Genomic DNA, 19,571 nt, shown 5'->3' with positions numbered 1-19,571 from the left:
TGACAAAGGCAGACTGACCTGTGGAAGACAAAAACAGGGAGTTAGAAATACTCAGAAGAAGAAAGAGAGCAGAAAAGATGAAGGCAATAGAGAAGAATGACAGCGGCAATATGTCTGCGCACGGCCGGGCTCCCATTAATCTTCATAAGTGGAGAAGTGGAGATGGGGAAATTCAGAGTGAAGATGTGCAAGAAGAGAGAGAAAGGGCATCACTGTGAAAAGAAGGAGTCTTCACAACTCCACTCGTTCTCTCTCTGTATGTATGTAACATCTGAGCACTAGCTGAGAACACAGACTCCATAATTTAAAACAAAGGCCCAAACCATCACTCACAACGGGGCTAGAGTCAGCATCAGGCAGGATCCAAGCTGCCAGACCATAATTCAATCAGACTGGTTAATACAGCTGGCCCAAGTTTTCAGACTCTATTCAGACCTAATGTACTGTCATGAAACTACGAGTTCACCTGCCACTGTTGACGTGACTCTGTTAAAGTGGAACATAATGAAATCCTACTTTAAGTCCCCAGAGAATATCAACTGTTGTGTGTCCTTTGAGGAGAAATATGGCACAAAGCCACTCCAATGTTTCATCATTACAAACACCTCTCTGTATGATGCTCAGCACTCAACACACTAAATCTGATGATTAAACAGTTCACAGCTAAATGAGTGCATTAATGTAAGGCTCTTTACAGAAATTGTTTCTCTACACAATCTTTTCGTCAGATGTTTTGTCTTTTTGTGGTAAAATGTTCTCAGTGCGCTTAGTTTTAAGTCTTTCTGTGTCAGCTGTAAGCCTTACAGTATTCCATTACCATTTTCATTGCGACGGTGGCATTTCCAAACATTTGTTTCAGCTTGCCTCAGTGCGGCAGCAGCCTCATTTCTCACCATAAAGAGTGGAAGCGGAGAGGAAACAGGCCGGGAATGAAAAGATGAAAGACGAGATGGATGGAAAGAGCGAGAAGTACACGGCAGAGCGGAGAGAAGAGTGGACGCCTGGGGCACAGAGGCGACTGTGGTGATAAATAAATTTGCCTGGGGAGCGTTACCGAGTCTGTGTGAGTACAGTATCTTCTTCCACAGTCTTGTTGACAGTATGATGGCATCTTCATCTGCACAGCTTTGCTGAGTCAGACCCTGAACACCCCCCTCCCCATTATAAACACACCTTCTATCATGTTATCTACAAGTGGCTGACTACAGTAAAGACGGATCCATTCAGGAATCGATGTATGGGCAGCTCTTACTCAACAAAGAAATATTTGATAGTTAATATTCATAACAGTTAATATTTGCTGCCTCGGAGATGCTGCTGTATCTGAGATTGATACGTTGATAAATATTACATACAAGCAATCAAGGGAGATGCTCTCGTCAATCAGGAGAAGTCAAAAGGAAAATGATAAAACCGAGGCCAATTACCCAACGGCCTCCTTTCAGTTTGCTGCCTCACACACAAACACATTCAAACACACACTCGCAAACACACACCACACCTGCACCATCTCACGCACACACACGCATTCACCTACAGTCCAGTACATGCAGGTGCATAACACACACTCACTCAAGGTCATCACACATATATGCAGCTCCCAGCAACCTTCCATATGCAGATATACAGTCCAGGCAGCGGTATACTCAAACCGAACAAGGTCGTGCAACTTGTCGACCGAACATGTTGGGTGGCCAAGTTCATGTATTTGGACCTTCTTTTTTCTCTTGATAAGACATTTACAGTGAAGTGGGTTTGAGGAGCTGGTCGTTGAGAGGCGGTGGGCTAATTCTAAACTGGAGGTAGGTCGGCCACTGAAAGACGAGATCAGTAGCAGAGGTGCAACTCAGCTCAAGACTGATGGGGCCCAAGATAGTGATATGCGTAATTTGGGCTGTGCTACCTTTTGCCTGCATACTAAGAGGTGGGTCTAAAACACAGACATTTCTGTGAAACATTGGAATTACAGCAAACATTAAAATTACAGTCATACATTGCTTGTCCTATACACTCATTATCTAACACCCAAACCAAGAATCTGCATCTTCATATCTCACTCAGACAAAGTGCTGTTTTCTTCACTTCATCTACACCCCTGACTCCTGATTGTGGTTGTGCTGCTATACTAAAATCCACTCTGGAACTTGGCTCCTGAAAGTAACTTTTTGTTTGTGGCATAATGGTGGTGGGCTGCCTGAATATAAATACAATTATGCCATTTTAAAAGCCACTTAATCGCTCTGGAGGTTTTGGCTAAAACACATTTGGGAGGCAATAATAGCTGTTGCTAATATTCAAATCTAAAATACATAAAATGGCACAAGATTGCAGGTACAGGGAGTATATTATTTGATTTTCCTGTTCTGGTTTGAGCTGAACACGACCTGTGAGGGTTTGACTTGGAAAATGTTGAGGAGACAAAAAGTGTCCTAGCCCGTCTCTGTTCTCAGACAGTCTGCCAGGTCTTCATTATTGCTCATGCGCACAGGGTGGTAGCATGAATGTGAAAGGAACTGTAGACCTGTGCATGTTTTTACACCTACTGTTTACACAGCTGGCCGATCTGAGCACAAAGATTATCCATTGCAGTTTTCTACAGCTTTCAGACTTTCCGACCAGCACTTCTTTTGGAGTATACGTCCACCTTTATCATGCACTCTGCGCATTCACCTAAAACACATGCACATGCACGCACGCACGCATGCACATTGATTGTCATTCAGTTTCTCTCTTTCGCTCTCATTTTTTCAAGTAAACGCGCTCAAAAAAAAAGCCTTCAAAGTGCCTTAAGATCTCAGTGGAAAAGGTAAAACAATGGTGCCATTTGAAGGTAAACTAATGTCATATGAAATAATTTCAAAGTAGTAAATGTGGGTAAAGGAATACAAGTCATGAATGTACTGAAGACAAATAACACTGATTACATTAAAACAAATGAAGTATGTAAGAAATGTGAAACCATAAAGGTGAGCAAGGTGGAGTCAAGAAGTTCAAAGAGGAATAAAAAAAAAGAAAAAAGAAGAAAAAAAGGGTCTAATCTGATTGTTGTGAAGTGAGAAAGTCTGTTCATTCCTGCTGTGTTAGCAGCTAGACACTAACTCAATGCAACTTCACAATTCTTTGTGTCAATCCAGATATGTATCGATTTCTACTGTCTACTCATAACTCCTCTGCTGACACAAGCTTATTGTTGATGTTGATAACTTTGATAATTTGTGATAATAACCACACAACATATTTGTTTATAAAATGAAAGTTACTGTAACTGTACACAATTTCATCCTCACACTTGCTCTCTCATTTGTGACAAAATCAGCTTCACACTTTTATATTTGCACTGACTAATATCCATCTTGGAGAGGGAATATATATATACATATTTCACAGAATTATATTCATTCAGTTTTTGCCATCTGCAATGCTTTATGCTAACTAAGTGAACCACCTTGCACAGGAGGTGTGGTCTGCATTTCATAAAGCCATTTAGGTTATAGTTAGTTTGGATGGCACCATTGAAAGTATTCTTTGTAGGCCACATTGTTCCCTTGAGGTGTCTCACTGTTGCAAAAAGATAGAAAACATTGTTTTCTAATGGGTCAGCAAGATGAGGAGAACCCTGCTCTTCTGTCTTCCTCCTAAACTTGGTTTCTGGCCAACTGAGACATTATTACACGACTTTTGCAGTGTTGCACAATGGCAGTGAAGCCCCCTCTACCTTTAATCTGAATTCTGTGAAGCTGGTATCAATAACCCTGGGACAAAAATGAGAGTTACAATATCTGAATACGCCGTGGCCTTTCACATGTAAATTAAACTCTGCCCCCCTAGCCGAAACAAATTACAGCCAACTGCTGGTGGCTGGACATGAATGGGCTTCCTAATGTAGTCTGCATCTACAGTGGGCTGGGGAGCAGCTGGAACAGAGAAACTGAGACGGGGGAGAATTTATGTGACAGTGCAGAGTGTGACAGTTTGCTTTTTTTTCATATTGAGTCTGCCATGCAGCCGCACTGTGACGAATTGGGCTTGGCTCCCTGGGCATCTGTCTCCAAGGACTCACTGAGGGGTAATTAGAACTGTGGGATGATAGGGGATATTCTCCGGGCCCACTAACTATTAATGGTGGCAAAGGGGACGGCGCCTTTACACAGACCTTTGACATCTCACAATTCTGTGTTACAGGAGGGGGCGGGGTAGGATGGGGCATTTGATGAAAGATTTTTGCAGAGATTAAATCGGCCCTCAGGGAAAGAGTCTTGGTTTGTGCGACCAGTTTGTGGATTGGTGAGAGTTTCAATCACTAAGATGCTGACTGACCAATCTGCATTGTACTGAATGCTTGTGGACCTACCCCCTTCCCCCAAGCAGAGAACAATAAAATTAAGTTGGAGGGAACCTATTGTGTATTACAACTTTGGCCAGTTGGTTTTTCTTGGTTATGATAATATTTTTTCACTACATCATCTGCTAAAATCTCTGAACTCAGTGACCCTGCCATTGCCAGGTTCATTTTATTGAAAATGAGTCAGATGATCATGATCTGAACACACTTCCAGGTTAGTCAAATCTTTTTTCCTTTTCTTTCTTTTTTGGGGGAGGGGAGGGTTGCCTTTAATCGATAGTGTAGTAGTAGAGAGACAGGAAATGGGAAGGCAGAGAGAAAGGGAATGAAATGCAGCAAATGGCCGCCCGAGTCGATATAGGGCCGGCTGCAAACACTTTTTGGGCTCATTGCGTCCTCACCTGACCTGAATTGTAGGACCACAATCAAGTAAACACTAGTTGGGGATGCAGACCCCCTGTTGCAGGGAGTTGGTTTATGCTGCTGTTGTTTTTCTCTGCTGTGCTGGGACAGGGCCAGTGACGGGGTCTGGGCTCTTCAGGATGATCTGTCACTGCACCACTATTTCTCTCTGCCTTTGAACTCTGGGTAAAATAGTGTTGATATGTCTCTGCTCCCACCCAGCAATCACCTCATTTCCTTTCCAAAAATGGCACGGGACCCCCCACCTCCCTATTCTTTGTTCTACTCTGCCTCCTCACTTTATATTATTAGTAAACCAGTCAAATGAACATTAGTCACAACAGGATTGGATCTGTAGTTATTAACAGATGATGTTTACAGTCCTGACGGATAAATTAATGAAATAAAATGTTATCTTTTGCCCATTCACACAAAAAGGAAAAGAACATTCAAAACAAAAAAGGTAAAAACACAATTGCCCAATGCACTCGCATTCATGAGCATCGAGGGAAAGACAATACTCCATATTGTTGTGTTGGGCCAATGGCCAGGGAAAACTGTTACTGATGGTAGTTTCCATACACATCCACTTGCCTTCTAAGTGTTACCTTCTTTCTATGTAAAATGTGTTCACCCCATCATTTTGGTGATTTGTTCTTTTGTCTGTGCACTTTTACGTGGTTTTGCTTTTTTGTAAAAGGTAGACCCAATAATGCTCCAGAGGGTTTGGGAGCAATATGGAGATCGGGGGAGTACAGTAGGTTAGGTTTTTCACATGAGCGCAGGGGGGGGGGGGCTAGGTTTGAGGGGAAATCATCAGGGGCAAGAGTCGTCTGGAACAAGTTTCCCAGCAGCTTTATTGCACTTAGATGATCTCTTCTCCATCAAGTGACAATAGATTCAAGATCATCTGCTAGATACAGTATGTGCAATAAAACCTTTGGCAAACATATCCCAGACTGTTTAAACAGATAAAACCAGACAAAACACAGGCACAGCACATGACATGAGAAAATGCACACAGGAAACAGCCACAATACATGACACTGACGCATCAAAGTCACAGGCAAAGGCAAGGCAGAACCACAACATCTACAACAACTCAACAGGAACACCACAATGGAAAATACACAAACACAGACCGAGGCACAGACACAACACAGAAGGACATTCACAATCACATCACATCACATTTTATACCAATACACAGGTTGAAGCCATGCAAGGACGGAAACGAGGCATGCACACAACCTCACTGAGAGAGTTCAACCCAACGCCCTGAACACACGCTTACACACACTCACACTTTCTCCGTTTTGCTCTTTCTAGCAAACACTCACACACACACATTGATTTAACCCTAAACACGAACACAGTGGTACAAATGACACAAGCATATTTTTTAAATCAGAAGAACCCACAGGAAAAATACATGGACTGTTGTCTGTTATCACTACTGTAAACCTGTGTTGTGTGAAATACTAGATGCGGCAGGAAACGCAGACGTACTACAGTACATTGAAACTTGTATCGAAGTCTATGGAAATTATATAAAGCTATATTTTGCCCGTGGACTCTTGCCATGTAATATGCTGCTCGTGAACATTAATTTCAGAGAAATCACAGACACCGATATAGATGTAGATATAGTTACAGATACACACTCATGTTATATAGAAATATGTGAAACTAAAAGAAAGAACGCAAAAAAAAGAAAAAGAAAAAACTAATGAAAAAACTAAAATCAGCAAGTTAGTACAATACATCAAGCAAGGACAGGAACAAAGAAAAAGCTCCAGCCTGATCCCATGACACCTGACTGAATCAGCTCACAGCACAACAGCAACACTAGAAAGTCAAAGGAACCAGAACTACAATACCATAAGCAACACACAACAAAAATAAGAGATAAAGATAGAAAACAACAACAACAGCAGAGCAACAACAGTGACACAAACTTTAAGTGACAGATACAAGATGGTCATAAATACAGAATATATATATATATAGATATACATATAGATATATAGAAATAGGAAAAGCCAGATATACGTGTTGCAGATATTTACTTCATCATCATAGTGCCATACTCCTTGGCCATCCGGCATCTCAGAGCTCACACTACTGTCCTGATCGATTAGCCAGCGATGCACGGCGTGGGCCTAAAAGGACATACGACATAAAGATAGAGCCCGGTTAATCGCAACAGTGAGAAGCAGAGAGATGGAGAGACAGAACAGAAAGAAGAAGAGAGTAAGAAAGAAGAGGTTGGGGAGGGGGCAGAGGAGAGCAACAGAGTGGACAGAAAACAATGGCAGAGAAATGAGAAAGATTCAAAGAGGAACAGGTGAACATTTAATTGGGACACAGGTAAAGGAAAACAAGATGAGGGAGGAAGGGAGGGAGAGGAGAGGAGGAAGAGAGCAGGAAGAGGAACCACCCCACCACACCCTGCCCCACCCAAACCAAACCCACCCCATCCCATCCTGCTTGTCCAATCCCTCCCTCCAACCCCCCTTTAGAAAAAAACAAAACAAAAACAAAAACTCTCCCTGCAGGAAACAGGTCAGGTTAGAATGAATGGTATGAGTGTGGAAGCACGATGCGGCGCGACGCGAGGGTATCACACATACAGTGGTGATCGCTGGGCAACGCCACACTGATGGTGATGGAGGAGGATCTGGTGTCGATGGTTTGTGGTTCACAGATGGATCGGCTGTACCTCTGTGGAAAAGCTCCGACCTACACATTTTGGAGCAAGTCCTTTGTATCACGCTTGTTCAATCTGGACACAAAAAATGTTGTGTACTTACCCAAGATTCACACACAGAAATGTGCAACCACATACTGTAGTATGTGCCGTACAAAAAACACAACAGAAATATATCTTCAACACAGTTAACACACAAACAGAAACACTGTATGTACGTCAGTGCTGGTTTTTTTTTTTTTGACAAAGACACATTACAATTTTCTTCATAAAACAGTATATACACAATTAAAGATCATAAGACAATAATAGATATACAAAAGGCACAGAAACAACAGGAATGGTTGAAACATCAATAATTCATAAAAAAGCAGCCAACAAACGTCTGTGAGCTCCAGACAATAACCAGATAACAGTTGTTTTGTTTTGTTTCTTCCTAGAAAAAGACACAACTGTCTGCTCCTCTCAGCAAATCAGACAATAAAACAAACAGACAATCTCCCTTCAGACAGCGGGACAGTTACAGATCTCTGCTCGGACTCCCTCAGTTGTGATTCGGATCAAACACGCACTGTAGCCAACTCTTCAAACACACGCACACACCCAGCATACCCCCCATCTGTTACTTTTGACTGTTGTCGCGTCAGCACCGAAAACAACCAAACACAGCTCCTTTTGTTCTGCTCACTGCCCCTTCGCCGCAGAAATTTTTGTCAAGATTTGCACTGGGGTGAAATCCTAGAATCCATAGATTAATTAGCCTGTCATGGCTGCTACTGCACATTTAATATTTACTTTATGCCAGCAAATCTTACAGTATTTGTGCTATGTTTTTAAGACGCAGTGATGCGGGCTGTCTTACTGTATGTTGACATTGCAAAATAACATTTAGTCCGACACTGAAGGACCATTTAGCACAGGAACTGTTGAGTGAAGGAGAAAACTGTTGGCTTCAAAGATCATGACGAGACAGAGTGTGGATAATTGTGCAGGGACACTTAGAGACTTAGTGCAGGCCTAACCTTAGGGCTACGTGATGAATTAGAGACACATAGTCGGACAACATACAAATATTATACAAATGTAAATCTAAACCAAATTTTAATTTCCACTAAATTCAAACCTTAACCCGAATAAAAAATTATGAGGTGAGAAACAGATATAATCAGACAATAATTTCTCTCTACACTTGTGAGGACATCTGATCCTCTCGCTCTCACACACTTCTTTGTCAGGTGGTGTGTGTCTGCGGCGACAGATGCATTAGCTGGTAAACACATAGCAGGGAAGTGGAGGACAATACACAGAAACAGACAGAGTCACCTCAAGGGTACAGTGAATCAGAGGGTGACAGCAGAGGCCAAAGCCTCTGTTAGGACACCCCAAAATAGACAAAACAAGCACACGGGGGCCACTACAGTGTACACCCAGAAATCACTATAGTGCATTTGATCCTTTTTTCAAACTAAGCATGAATTTGCACTCTGCACGACCTTCATCGGTGAGAAATACTTGTAGTAACAGTGCTCAGTAACACTGCCTCTGCATGTGGTTGTGTCTGTGAGACTGAGGTTGTGTGTGTGTGTGTAGATGTGTGTGTGTGTGTGTGTGTGTGTAGATGTGTGTACATGATGCACAGCGGCATCAATCCTTAGAATTTGTGGTGAGTTACAGAGCGTGTCAGCTTAAAAGAATAATTGGATTAAGTAGCAGACGGCTAGTGATGACAGGGAGAGAGGGGTGAAAGGGGGAGGGAGAGGTGGGGGCAACATGGGGGGGTGGGGGGGTGTGCAGAGTGAGGCAGAGGGGGAGAGAGGTGCTGATAAGAGTGCGAGGCCATTTGCCGCGGAGCCTGTGGGAGCCTCTGAGGGAACTCAAACCGTTACGCTGTAGATTAGAGGGATAAAGGGATAACACTCGTAGTCTCTGGACGACTAACTAGCAGCCTCTTGGCATTTGGGTATAACTTTACATCAAACTCAGAGACAAGCACAAGACAACCAATATGAGTCATGTTCAGCAGAAAGAAAAAAGATAGGACACATCACTTTGTCTGCGTTTGCTTTATGGGCTTTTAAACCCTGCGGATGGCCTTTGGAGTGGGGTCATGGTGGAGGCTGTTGTTACCTCTCCTCCTCATTTGCAGCTTATCCTTGACAGTCAGAGGGACATTGGCAGCGCCGAGGACAGAACCAGAGAGTGCAAGTCAAAGAAAGTCCCATATTAAAGAAAGAGGGGTGTGTGAGAGGGAGAAGTGTAGGAATGATTAGAGAGTAATCCACTGGGAAGCGCGGTACTGGTGGTGAAACATCACTTCTTGGTGTTTCCGTTTCGCAGGCATCATTTGTTGTGTGTTGACACACAGATGACTTCAGGTGGATCAGAGAAATAAAGTGAGGCAGTTCCAATCACAGAAGTGTTGGAAGAGAAATGAAAATGTAGACAGCACTGTTTTGGGCTTAGTGTGGGCGCATTAAAATGACATGCTGCATGTTACTGCTATACAATAATACAACCTTGTATCTATTTTCCTTGATTAGTCCCAAAATAAACACAGGGTTGCATGCATCTACATTAGGTTGTAGACTTAGAGTGGAGCTACAGACTAAAGCCGTCCGACATGAATCCACTGACACACTGTTGTGACCCTCTACAGCCGGCTCAACAGACATGATTAAAGTACATTTTATATCAGATCTGGTTTAAATTCACACACAGTAAATGTGCATGGATAAAATAATACAAAACCATACAAGTCCACAACAATGTCATACAAAAACCACCTAATTTGTGTCCAAATGAATAAGCTGTGCTTCAGTTACCCATATAGAGGTACGTGTTAGTTATAGTGCCACCATCTGGCAGATCAAGAGAGGTTGCGATCTGATGAGGGCCTCAGTTATCTATGTAAAACCCAAATTTCCAAGACCTCTGGATATAATGTGTAATGTGTTGAAGTAATGGGCAAAACACTCTATAGCATGAATCTTTCCTGTATCCAGAGGTAAAACAAAAAGTAAGCAAATCCAGGTATTGACGATTTGGGTATAAAACATGTTAAATTGTGAAGGATAGCAGGAGTCATTTAGGTTTATGCTGTACATTCTCTGGTGTAAGACATGTTTTACAGGTAAAAAAAAAAGAGGAAACCTGTAAAACATTTGCAGTGCGTGCACATGAGTTGGGAGGAAAATGACAAAGCAAAATGGACCAAATGAATATTTAAAGATATATCTGTTAAAGACGGCAGCAGAGTTTATCATGATCATATGTGGATTACTACACTATATACTGTATACTGTAGAGTATCTGGTTGAGCTGCAGGGTTTCACTAACCTGTGAAGTGTCGTGCACAGAGCTTTCATTAGAGCAAGTACTCCACAGGGAAAGAGAAGCTCTGCTGCTCAATGAACCTGCACTGCCTCAATAACTCACACCCCCTCTGTGATAACAGGGAAACCAATGATATAAAGAGGAGCCGCGATATACAAATGACTGTAGCACTGAGAACCAGGCGTCTTTCTCACAACATCTATTCATCAGTCCAGTTTGTTTTAGTCCTGCAGTGCATCAGCTTCTGCCTTGATTGTCCATCCTCCTGTCCATTATCATCAGGCACAGGACAAACATCAGGTAATCAAGCTTTAATATCATGAGTCAAACTAGGCCGATGCCTGGCTAGTTCCTTGCAAAAGGCTGACACAGTATCTAAACTAAATGGACCCCTACTAAATTATTCAACTCTCAAAGAAAAAAAGAAAAGAAAAAAATACAACAAGATAGCATCTTCACTGAGGTGCCTGGCCGTAGAGAGCTCTTCTCAGAATCCATAAGACACCTGACTTATCTGGTCTCAAGCTCTTATTTCAACAAGACCTAACTGATCGTATCAGGGAAGCACAGAGGATGTTTGCCTGGTGTGATAAACTACACGGGTGATTAAAAAGAGAAAATTGTGTGTGTTGCTAAACAGAAAACATGAACGTGGAGTCAATTCATAAAACAGGATGTGAGTTGTTGTAGCAAGGAGGCTGTATGTTCAAAGTTTTGCTGAAATTGTATATCAATTTAATAAAATGATCCTGTCCAAATACATTATTCCAATTAGGCTACAATTGAAAAACAAACATAATCAAAATTTATCTGTGTGTAAACAGTATATGAAATATGTGAATGAAAAATCCAGACATCAATATGCCGATATATCGATATTGTATCACACAGTCTCAAAAAGGTACAAAAATAAAAAGCTTAATACTCTTGACATGAGGAATTACATAATTCTAAGTGTTTTTATTACAATGGTAATCATCCAGTCACATTATTCATTTCATTCTCTCTGGCTGTCTGAGTGCATAATGTAGCAGCTCAACTCTGAGGTGATGACTTGACTGTTCACAGCACTGTGGGTGGTTTCAGGGCAAATGTCATTGTTGACTACATCTTGTGATTTCTTTACTAGTCAGGATAATGACAGACAATGTGTCAATGTATGGAATTCAAAACCTTTTGAGCGTTATGCAATGGCCCAGGTATGTGTTTTATTGTTATCGAACAACAATTCTTGCATGGGAAGATACTCAGCCAAATAAAGCACATAAACTTTGGTGCATTACAAACTTCCTGTAACTCCTCTTTTGCCAAAAAAGCGATAAATTAAACATAGCTGTTTTAAACATTTGAGATGAGTGAATGTAAGCAGGCGTAAATGAGTGCAGATAGAGAAGTGGAGAGTAAAGAGACGACGGTGAGAATGAACAGCAGAGCTCTGCAGATCACAGCCTGATTAATAATGCATGTCAGAGAGGGCTGCCAGCTCCGTGCCCAGCAGCAACCAGCCACAGCTCCATCAGCAGAGGAGAGGTGGATTCTGGAGGGGCACAGGTGGAGCCGCCAGGTGGGATGAAAGGGAAGGATGGTGCAGTCACCTCCACCTATCACCTCGGCCCTCTTTTCCTTTCACTCCATCTAACTCTCCATCTGGGCTCACATTCACTCTCTGTATGTTCGGTACATACTTGTGTATGTGCAGCCACCGTCTTCATCTCTGTCCACTCCACCTCTACCTGTGTCTTCACTCTTGTTCTGTCTTCACCACAGTGGTGTGCATCAGCATTAACACTGGTTTGGTTTATTCTCACAGTGATTCAGCCGCAACAAGCAGCAGTTTTTGTTTGATTTTGTACGCCAGCATCTCAGTACTAAACCAGACAACAGTTAGCTCGTGAACATACTGGAGCATTCACCAGCATAAGAGCAAGAGATGCCCTCAGTTGGTAGTGACCAAAAACAGAGCTCAAAGGAGAGAGGATAGTGGACTTTGATTTCTCAGGTGGACAAAAACACAACTGTGTGTGTTTGTGCACTTGTGTTGGTTATGAGACTTTTTTCAGGAAATCATATTTCCAAGCACAAAAGCAAGATGCTTTATAAACCTGATCATACTGTAAAAATACTGAATGATAATGTTGCTACAGGGTGTACTGCCTCCAAGTGGTAAAAAACTCAGCTAGTTCAGGTTAGGCAAATCCCCCCTTGCTGGTCAGTTAATTTCATTACGCTTTGTGCTTTGAATCTCTGTTGCTTTTCACTTCATCGATTTTGACAGCATTTTTTTTTCCTTTTTGCCATGTCATGCAGTTTTGTAAGTGATCAATAAAATATGTTTGAGGATGTGAGACCTTAAGGATAAGGAAGTTCCTCTTATTTGCTTGGCCCCCTCAGGATTCCCCTCAGGCCCACCCTGTGCTTTGAACTTGTTGAGGTCAAAGGTCATTAAAGCAAAAAAGATTAACATCACAGGACACAGAGGACAGATCGCCATGATGTTCTCTGCAGCAGGGAGGAAAGTACAATCTCTGCTGATCTTCAGCTATGTTTGTACTTTTGTTTTGTATTCCTTGGAGAATACTTATTTGGAGATTGTCGAGGCGGCGGGTGGAGGGAGTGTTTTAACAAAAAGGCCTGGGTGTAAGTGCTGCAGCAATTTATAGGGCTGCAGCAAAGTTTTTGTGGGTAATCACAAGTCATTTTAGGTTATACTCAATGAAAAAAGACAAGGAGGAATAAAAAGTGAAGAAGTTCAAACAAGAGAAGATAAAAAAGGAGGAAGGAAGACACAGAAATGGACAGTCTGAGCGAAGAGGGAAGACAGTTTAAATTTATTTATGTGTTTTATCAATGACATTTGGCTGTGCCTCCTGCCCCTCCCTCTTATTTTTCTCCTCTTTCCATTGAAAACCGTTGTTCCTCCATCCCAGACTATTTTTATCCAACAATTCATTACCATAATAAAACACATGCATGAAAAAAAAGATAAACTCAAAGAGACAGCGCAGCCAAAAACCTGGATTTGAGAGGCTTATTTTCATCTTTCTTTCTTGTCTTCTATTCTTTTATGTTGCTCTTTTCTTTTCGCTCAGAGAAATGGAAAGAGACATGCCTTTTCTTTCAGCCTGTGCCTCATTATGGTGCTTTTCAGGTCTGCTCCTTTGTATGGGGCCAGCCCAGAGCTGTGCACAGGCATAACAGAACAGCCGGTGGATTACCCAGACTTACGTCAACACTTAACAGAACCACCAACCGGTCCAGCTGCAGCACAGACATCAGTGTGGACAATACATGTAGGTCTATAAACCAGGGCACGGCTATCACAGTTACTGGACAAAATATATTACTGCCCACTGATAATCAGCATGGAGTGTGAAGTCTAGCCATAAAGAGCATCATCTCTCAAACAGAACGCCAATAAGATTAGATGTTCAGAAGTGACACGAGTAATGTTTTTGTCACTGAAAAGCCTGAGGTCATCGTCTGCTTTGAAACGGCAACGCAGCACGCTGCGTCTCTTTGCTCTTTGCTTAACACTGGACCTGTGAGAATGAAAAAAATCTGAAAAGAAACCATATCTAAAAACTGCGATAAATGCGAAAAATTAAAAAATTCACTGTTAATTTTGAAATAGCAACAGAAGCTACACAAGTAATAATCCCACACAATTATCATATATATATATATACAGTATATATATATGTATATATGTGTGTGTGTGTGTGTGTGTGTGTGTGTGTATAATATATATACGTATGTATATATATATATATGTGTATATATATATATATATATATATATATATATATATATATATATACACACACACACACACATATGCGTATATATACACATATATATACACATACACACACACACACACACACGCTGCTGTAACGAACATTTCTATCTAAATAATGGACTTAAAGCAGATATCAGTGGAATGTTTTTGTTAATATAAGTCCTAAATAGTCCTATTTTCCGTCAGCAATCACTTACATGAAGTATTTCAGCCTAAACACGAGTCTCTCCGTCACTCTGCTCTGCTGTAACCCGAGGAGAAAATTTTCCTTGTGGGATACAAGTGTTATCCAATGAGGAGAGAGAACGGCATGAAGGGCTGTGTGTGCAGCCAAGGGATGCGCGTGAATGTGGTGACGTAGCACGAGGACCAATTGATGCCTGACAAGGGCGGGGGCTGCTAACTCATGGTGCGTTCAAGGAAACTCGTACTTTGTGTTTTTCCTTCCTGTGAAGTCATACCAGTTCGATCTGGTACGAGTTCACGGGTCGGAAGTTACGAGTGGCCGTTATAGGGAACTTTCACAGACAACAGGACGGTAAAAACACGAGCTACGGGTTACCTGGAACGCTACCAAGTCGTAGTTGTGACTTGAAGCTGTAACTTACGGTTTCAAAAGCCTGCCTTGAACACAGCATTAGCCGAAACGGCCGTGCCGATGATATCTGCTTTAATAAGGGTGTGTAAGATCCACAAAAGGCAGCAAAAAACCCAGCTAATGAGGGTTTGATATGCAAAAAAGCACACATGTAGGTCTCGAAGACATGCGATATAAAAGATGTGGGGAGAAAATGCATTTAAATTTGCATTTAAGATTGTGTATGTGCTTGATCATGTGTGCATTATATACTGCATAGGTCTGTGCTCAGCAGTTGGCAGTAACCTATAGAGCTGGAGGTACTGGTGATAATCTATCAGAGCTGTACTCTCCGTCTCCAGCTCCCTCCTGGGACAGGGAGACAGATGCCTCTTCTAACACTACTACATGTAACACTAATTAAGCCCCTGTGCTGTGTTAAGTCAGTGTTGCTCTTTTTACATGTACAGTACACACACAGGTACACATACTAGAATCGTACATGCAGTTGTTCTAATAAACGCTATAATTTTAAGGAATTTCATAATTGTTCAAACATTATACGGTAGCCTACACATTTAGTGTCTGAGAATATTTAGTTCTGTCATTGACTCATGATGGACAATAAACAAAATTGTTGCTGCACACAACCAGAGATATATTTTCCTCTTCCTTGTCAAAACATGCCATGTAAATTGCCTTTGACGCAATGTGACTGCTGACAGTTCAGTCTGATATGCAGGTGTGATACGCTATAGTAGCAGCTAATCTAGCCCTAAAATGCTAGCCTAAAGCAGAGATGAGGAGTGGGCTGCAGTGGTCTGATAAACTCCCTTCTTTCCAGCTCTACACCTCAAAATAGTCTGTCCACTTTTCCACGTACCTAGAGTGAACCCTAACCCTGTGACTCGGGAATTTTTCAAGAGGCAGTCCTGAGTCTGTTCACACTGTGGTGCCCTAATGTGGAAAGGCAATAAAATCCCACAGATGGCTGCTGCATAGCTCTTAAGAGAAAACTTTATTGCAAGCAGCCTTGATTAGATTCACAGTGGGGAGATTGAAACTGAAGGGTAATATTCTCAGGAGGGAAAGGGAAAAACAGCAGCCAGTGAGCTGTGAGGGTGAGAGACAAATATTTAGCCTTGTCAAATCCCAGAGAAAAATAAATCTGTCTTTTTCCAACCTTTGGGCCAGAGGAAGGCCCCCAAAAGCCGACAGAGTGGGCCTCTTACACGAGGAAACTGTGAGAGCAGAGCAAATTACGTTTGAAGAGCTTTAATGTAACAAGCTTGCAAATTTGCACCTCTAACACCATTAGCTGTCTTCTGTTTGATTCACCGATGAGATAATGAAATATATCAATTTGGTGATACTATAGGCTACCCCTCGCAACACACCTGCTGGCAGCATCAGCCTCTCAGCAGTGTACTTGTGCTCACAAAACCTACAAGGAGAGAGGATGACAATGCTAAAGGGACTGCTTATGTTAGCAGCATGTATTGCAAAAGATGAGGACAAAAGAAAGGAAAGAATTGTCTTATAGCCTCCGACAGATGTCATATATTAAACACAGACAGGTACAAGGAGAAGAAGAAAAACTAGAGTAGTAGTAGAAGGAAGGAAGGAAGGAAAGGAGGGAGGGAGGGAGGGAGGGAGGAAGGAAGGAAGGTTGTCCCTCACAAGGACGATGCAACCCTCAGGGGCTGCACTGTTACCACTACTCAACACATTAGCATGTACTCTATAGTACGTGACGATGCAGTGTCGCCACAGGGTTACTTTACTAAAATGTAAACACAGGTCTACACAGTGGAAATACAGTGACGCATGAGAGAAGAGAGGAGGAGGAGGAGGAGGAGGAGGAGGATGAGAGGAAGAGCACTGTGGCTTGCATCAGTATCTTCAACCATCTCTACTGCTCCGGACAAAGCTACAGCCGTGACGACCTTTGTTGCAAAGTACAAACATACAGTAAGTCTCAAAGACCAAGCAAATGTGAAAATAGTTCCTGCAGCATTCAGCACTGTGTAGGACTGTCCTCTACATTTTGTCTGTTGGAGCGAAAATTTGAAGTTCTCAGTAGATGGAAAATGGTGACTCTGTCGATATAGCTCTCCTCTATCCGCCTCAAAACACGGGACGTTTTCTCACACGCACGCACGCACGCACGCACGCACGCACACACGCAGAGCCACTGAAGAGTAATTTTCTGTGTGTTCATGAAGAGGGCACGTTGAGCTCCTTACTGCAGCTCTTCCCCCGATTCTGTAGTCAGCACTAATGGCACGTGGCTTAAACCTCCACCCATGTGCACAATGTCTCAGGAGCTAATAAAAACACATACACTTTCACAGACACCCGGGACGTTCTTCTACATACACCCTTGTCCCTTGCATTAGCACAGCTCTGCACATGCCTGCACGTATGACCCGAACGCACATAAAAGAGATCCATGTAGAGAGGTTCAATCTCTTACACGCAGTCATACAAAGCAGAAGCTGAATGCTTCTAAAAATAGTACCCCACTGACAACCCCACTGCCATCATTATTCCTTTCATCATCCTTATCAGCAGCGTGGGGCTCATTCAGTTGGTGGACAGTCAAGCCGCTTTCATGGAGCTTTCCTCACCTCCCCATTGACATTGACATTGCCATACCCTCCTCATACCCTCTTTTCAATTCTTATCCTCCATCTCTCCTCTCTGATTTTTCCATCATACATCCCTACATCCCTTCCCCTCTTGTCGTTGTCCTCCTCCTTTTTCTATCTCGATCTCTGTGCTGGCTTAGTGGGAGATGGAGAAAATGAGATGGAGGAGGATTCACAGATAATGAAGATGTAATGACATCAACCACTTGGGATAAACAGATAAAACAACAGAAATGACCCACGAGGAGCAGCAAGATGATCAAACAACACAAAAGTAAAGCAGGACAGGAGAACCATCTTGAAGTGCTGCAATCAAAGCCCCTGCAGTAGATATCCACCATACAGTAGCATGCTTTAATTTCTGCAGTTTCACCAAGTGGATGGACTCCTGCAGGAAAATAGCTGTTTAATCAGGTACCATCTGCATCACTACAGTACGTCACATAAATATAGTATAAAACATTCCTGTTGGAGCAACCTAAATAGGACAGCAACTGGCTATTTCCACTGTCGACTCTGCTGATTATTTTTTATCACTTTAATGAGTTGAATACATTTGTGAGAATTTGAATTTGTGAGAGAGTCCAAGGTGACATTTTGCTTGTTTTGTCTGACCACCTGTCAGAAACCCAAGGACAATATTTTAACACCAGAACAATAAAGCAGCCATCATGTTTGACTAAGAAACATTACAAATTTGATTAACATTAGACATCAGCTGCTTGAGAAAGTTGATGACACATTATTTTAGCTTCAAACCCAAGAATAAGTCTCTTAATCTTGTCATGCAAGACTTGACAGTGCTAAAAAAAAATGTTTGCATGAGTTTAGAGCCTTTATGTGCAATCTATATTTATGTGTAATCTCGAATATACGTTCCAATGAAGGGAAGGAAAGAAGAGGGAGGGAGATACAAGGTTTTAGTCACTGCTGGCTCTGAATGTGCATGGGCTCTAAAAGTAGGTTAGTAAACCTAATGTTGAAAAATGATCTGACAAAAAACTAATTGGCTGACGGTGCTCTTTTGAAGAAGTTTACTTCCACAAAAATGAGGAGCATCCATTTTATGCTGTCAGAGCGACAGGAGGGTCTGAGGGTTGTTTGCATGGATGAAATGTTCTGGAAAACACAATATCTTTGCACTCTGGCCTCTTGATTTTTTTTATTTTTATCTCTGTTCTTTCTGTTTGTTTGACATTCTTATTTTTTGCCTGCTCAAACAGTGAAGATGTATGAGGATCACAGTTCCTGCCTTTTGTGGTATATTTCACACCGGGACTTGGGGGCAAACTCGCTACCCCCACTGCCAACATCTAAATTAACTTTCCTTATGCATTATTTCAGCAAGAGGGGACAAATACTCCCCCTCTGCTGCACACCTGTGGCTTGAGAAAAACACACTTCTGTTCTCACAAAGCATGTATTCCCCCTCCAAATGAGACACATACCAACCACAGAGAAGTCCCCAACCCTTAGCAAAGCCCTTCAAAACAGGAAGAGAGCACTTGAGTGGGGATTTGATGGGTGAGAGTGACTCGAGGGGGTTGTCAAAGCTGAGAACATACAAAGAACGACGTACACATTGAGAGGCCAAGATCAGATCAAGGACTCAAGGAGAAATAAAAGCAGGAGAGAGGTAAAAAAAAAAAAAAAAAATGCGAGCGTTGTGAAAACTAGAGGGTTGGACAGAAATAGAGAAAAGAAGTACAAAAGAGAGGAGAGGAGAGAACGGAAAGGTTTGGATGTGATGAGAGCGA

At 42.1% G+C, this 19,571-nt stretch overlaps 1 protein-coding gene across 26 annotated transcripts in view; it reads right to left on the bottom strand.

The window, feature by feature from the left end:
* The window catches only part of ank1a (ankyrin 1, erythrocytic a), a 95,904-nt gene that overhangs the window by 45,853 nt on the left and 30,480 nt on the right, over nucleotides 1–19,571 (bottom strand). For 20 of the 26 annotated variants that reach the window (XM_085786752.1, XM_085786754.1, XM_085786756.1 and 17 more), the window contains exon 2: nucleotides 6,814–6,906. The exons of the other annotated variants lie outside the window; for them this stretch is intronic. In XM_085786752.1, coding sequence (XP_085642878.1) covers nucleotides 6,814–6,906 — 93 coding nt within the window. The remainder of the gene's footprint in view (nucleotides 1–6,813; nucleotides 6,907–19,571) is intronic. 26 annotated transcript variants of the gene reach the window in all.

This window comes from Trachurus japonicus, chromosome 9 (assembly GCF_045865225.1).
Source record: "Trachurus japonicus isolate A0001 chromosome 9, Traja_1.0".
Taxonomy (NCBI): Eukaryota; Metazoa; Chordata; class Actinopteri; order Carangiformes; family Carangidae; genus Trachurus; species Trachurus japonicus.
The sequence above is the reverse complement of the archived record's forward strand: the minus strand, read 5'-3'. Positions and strand labels throughout refer to the sequence as shown.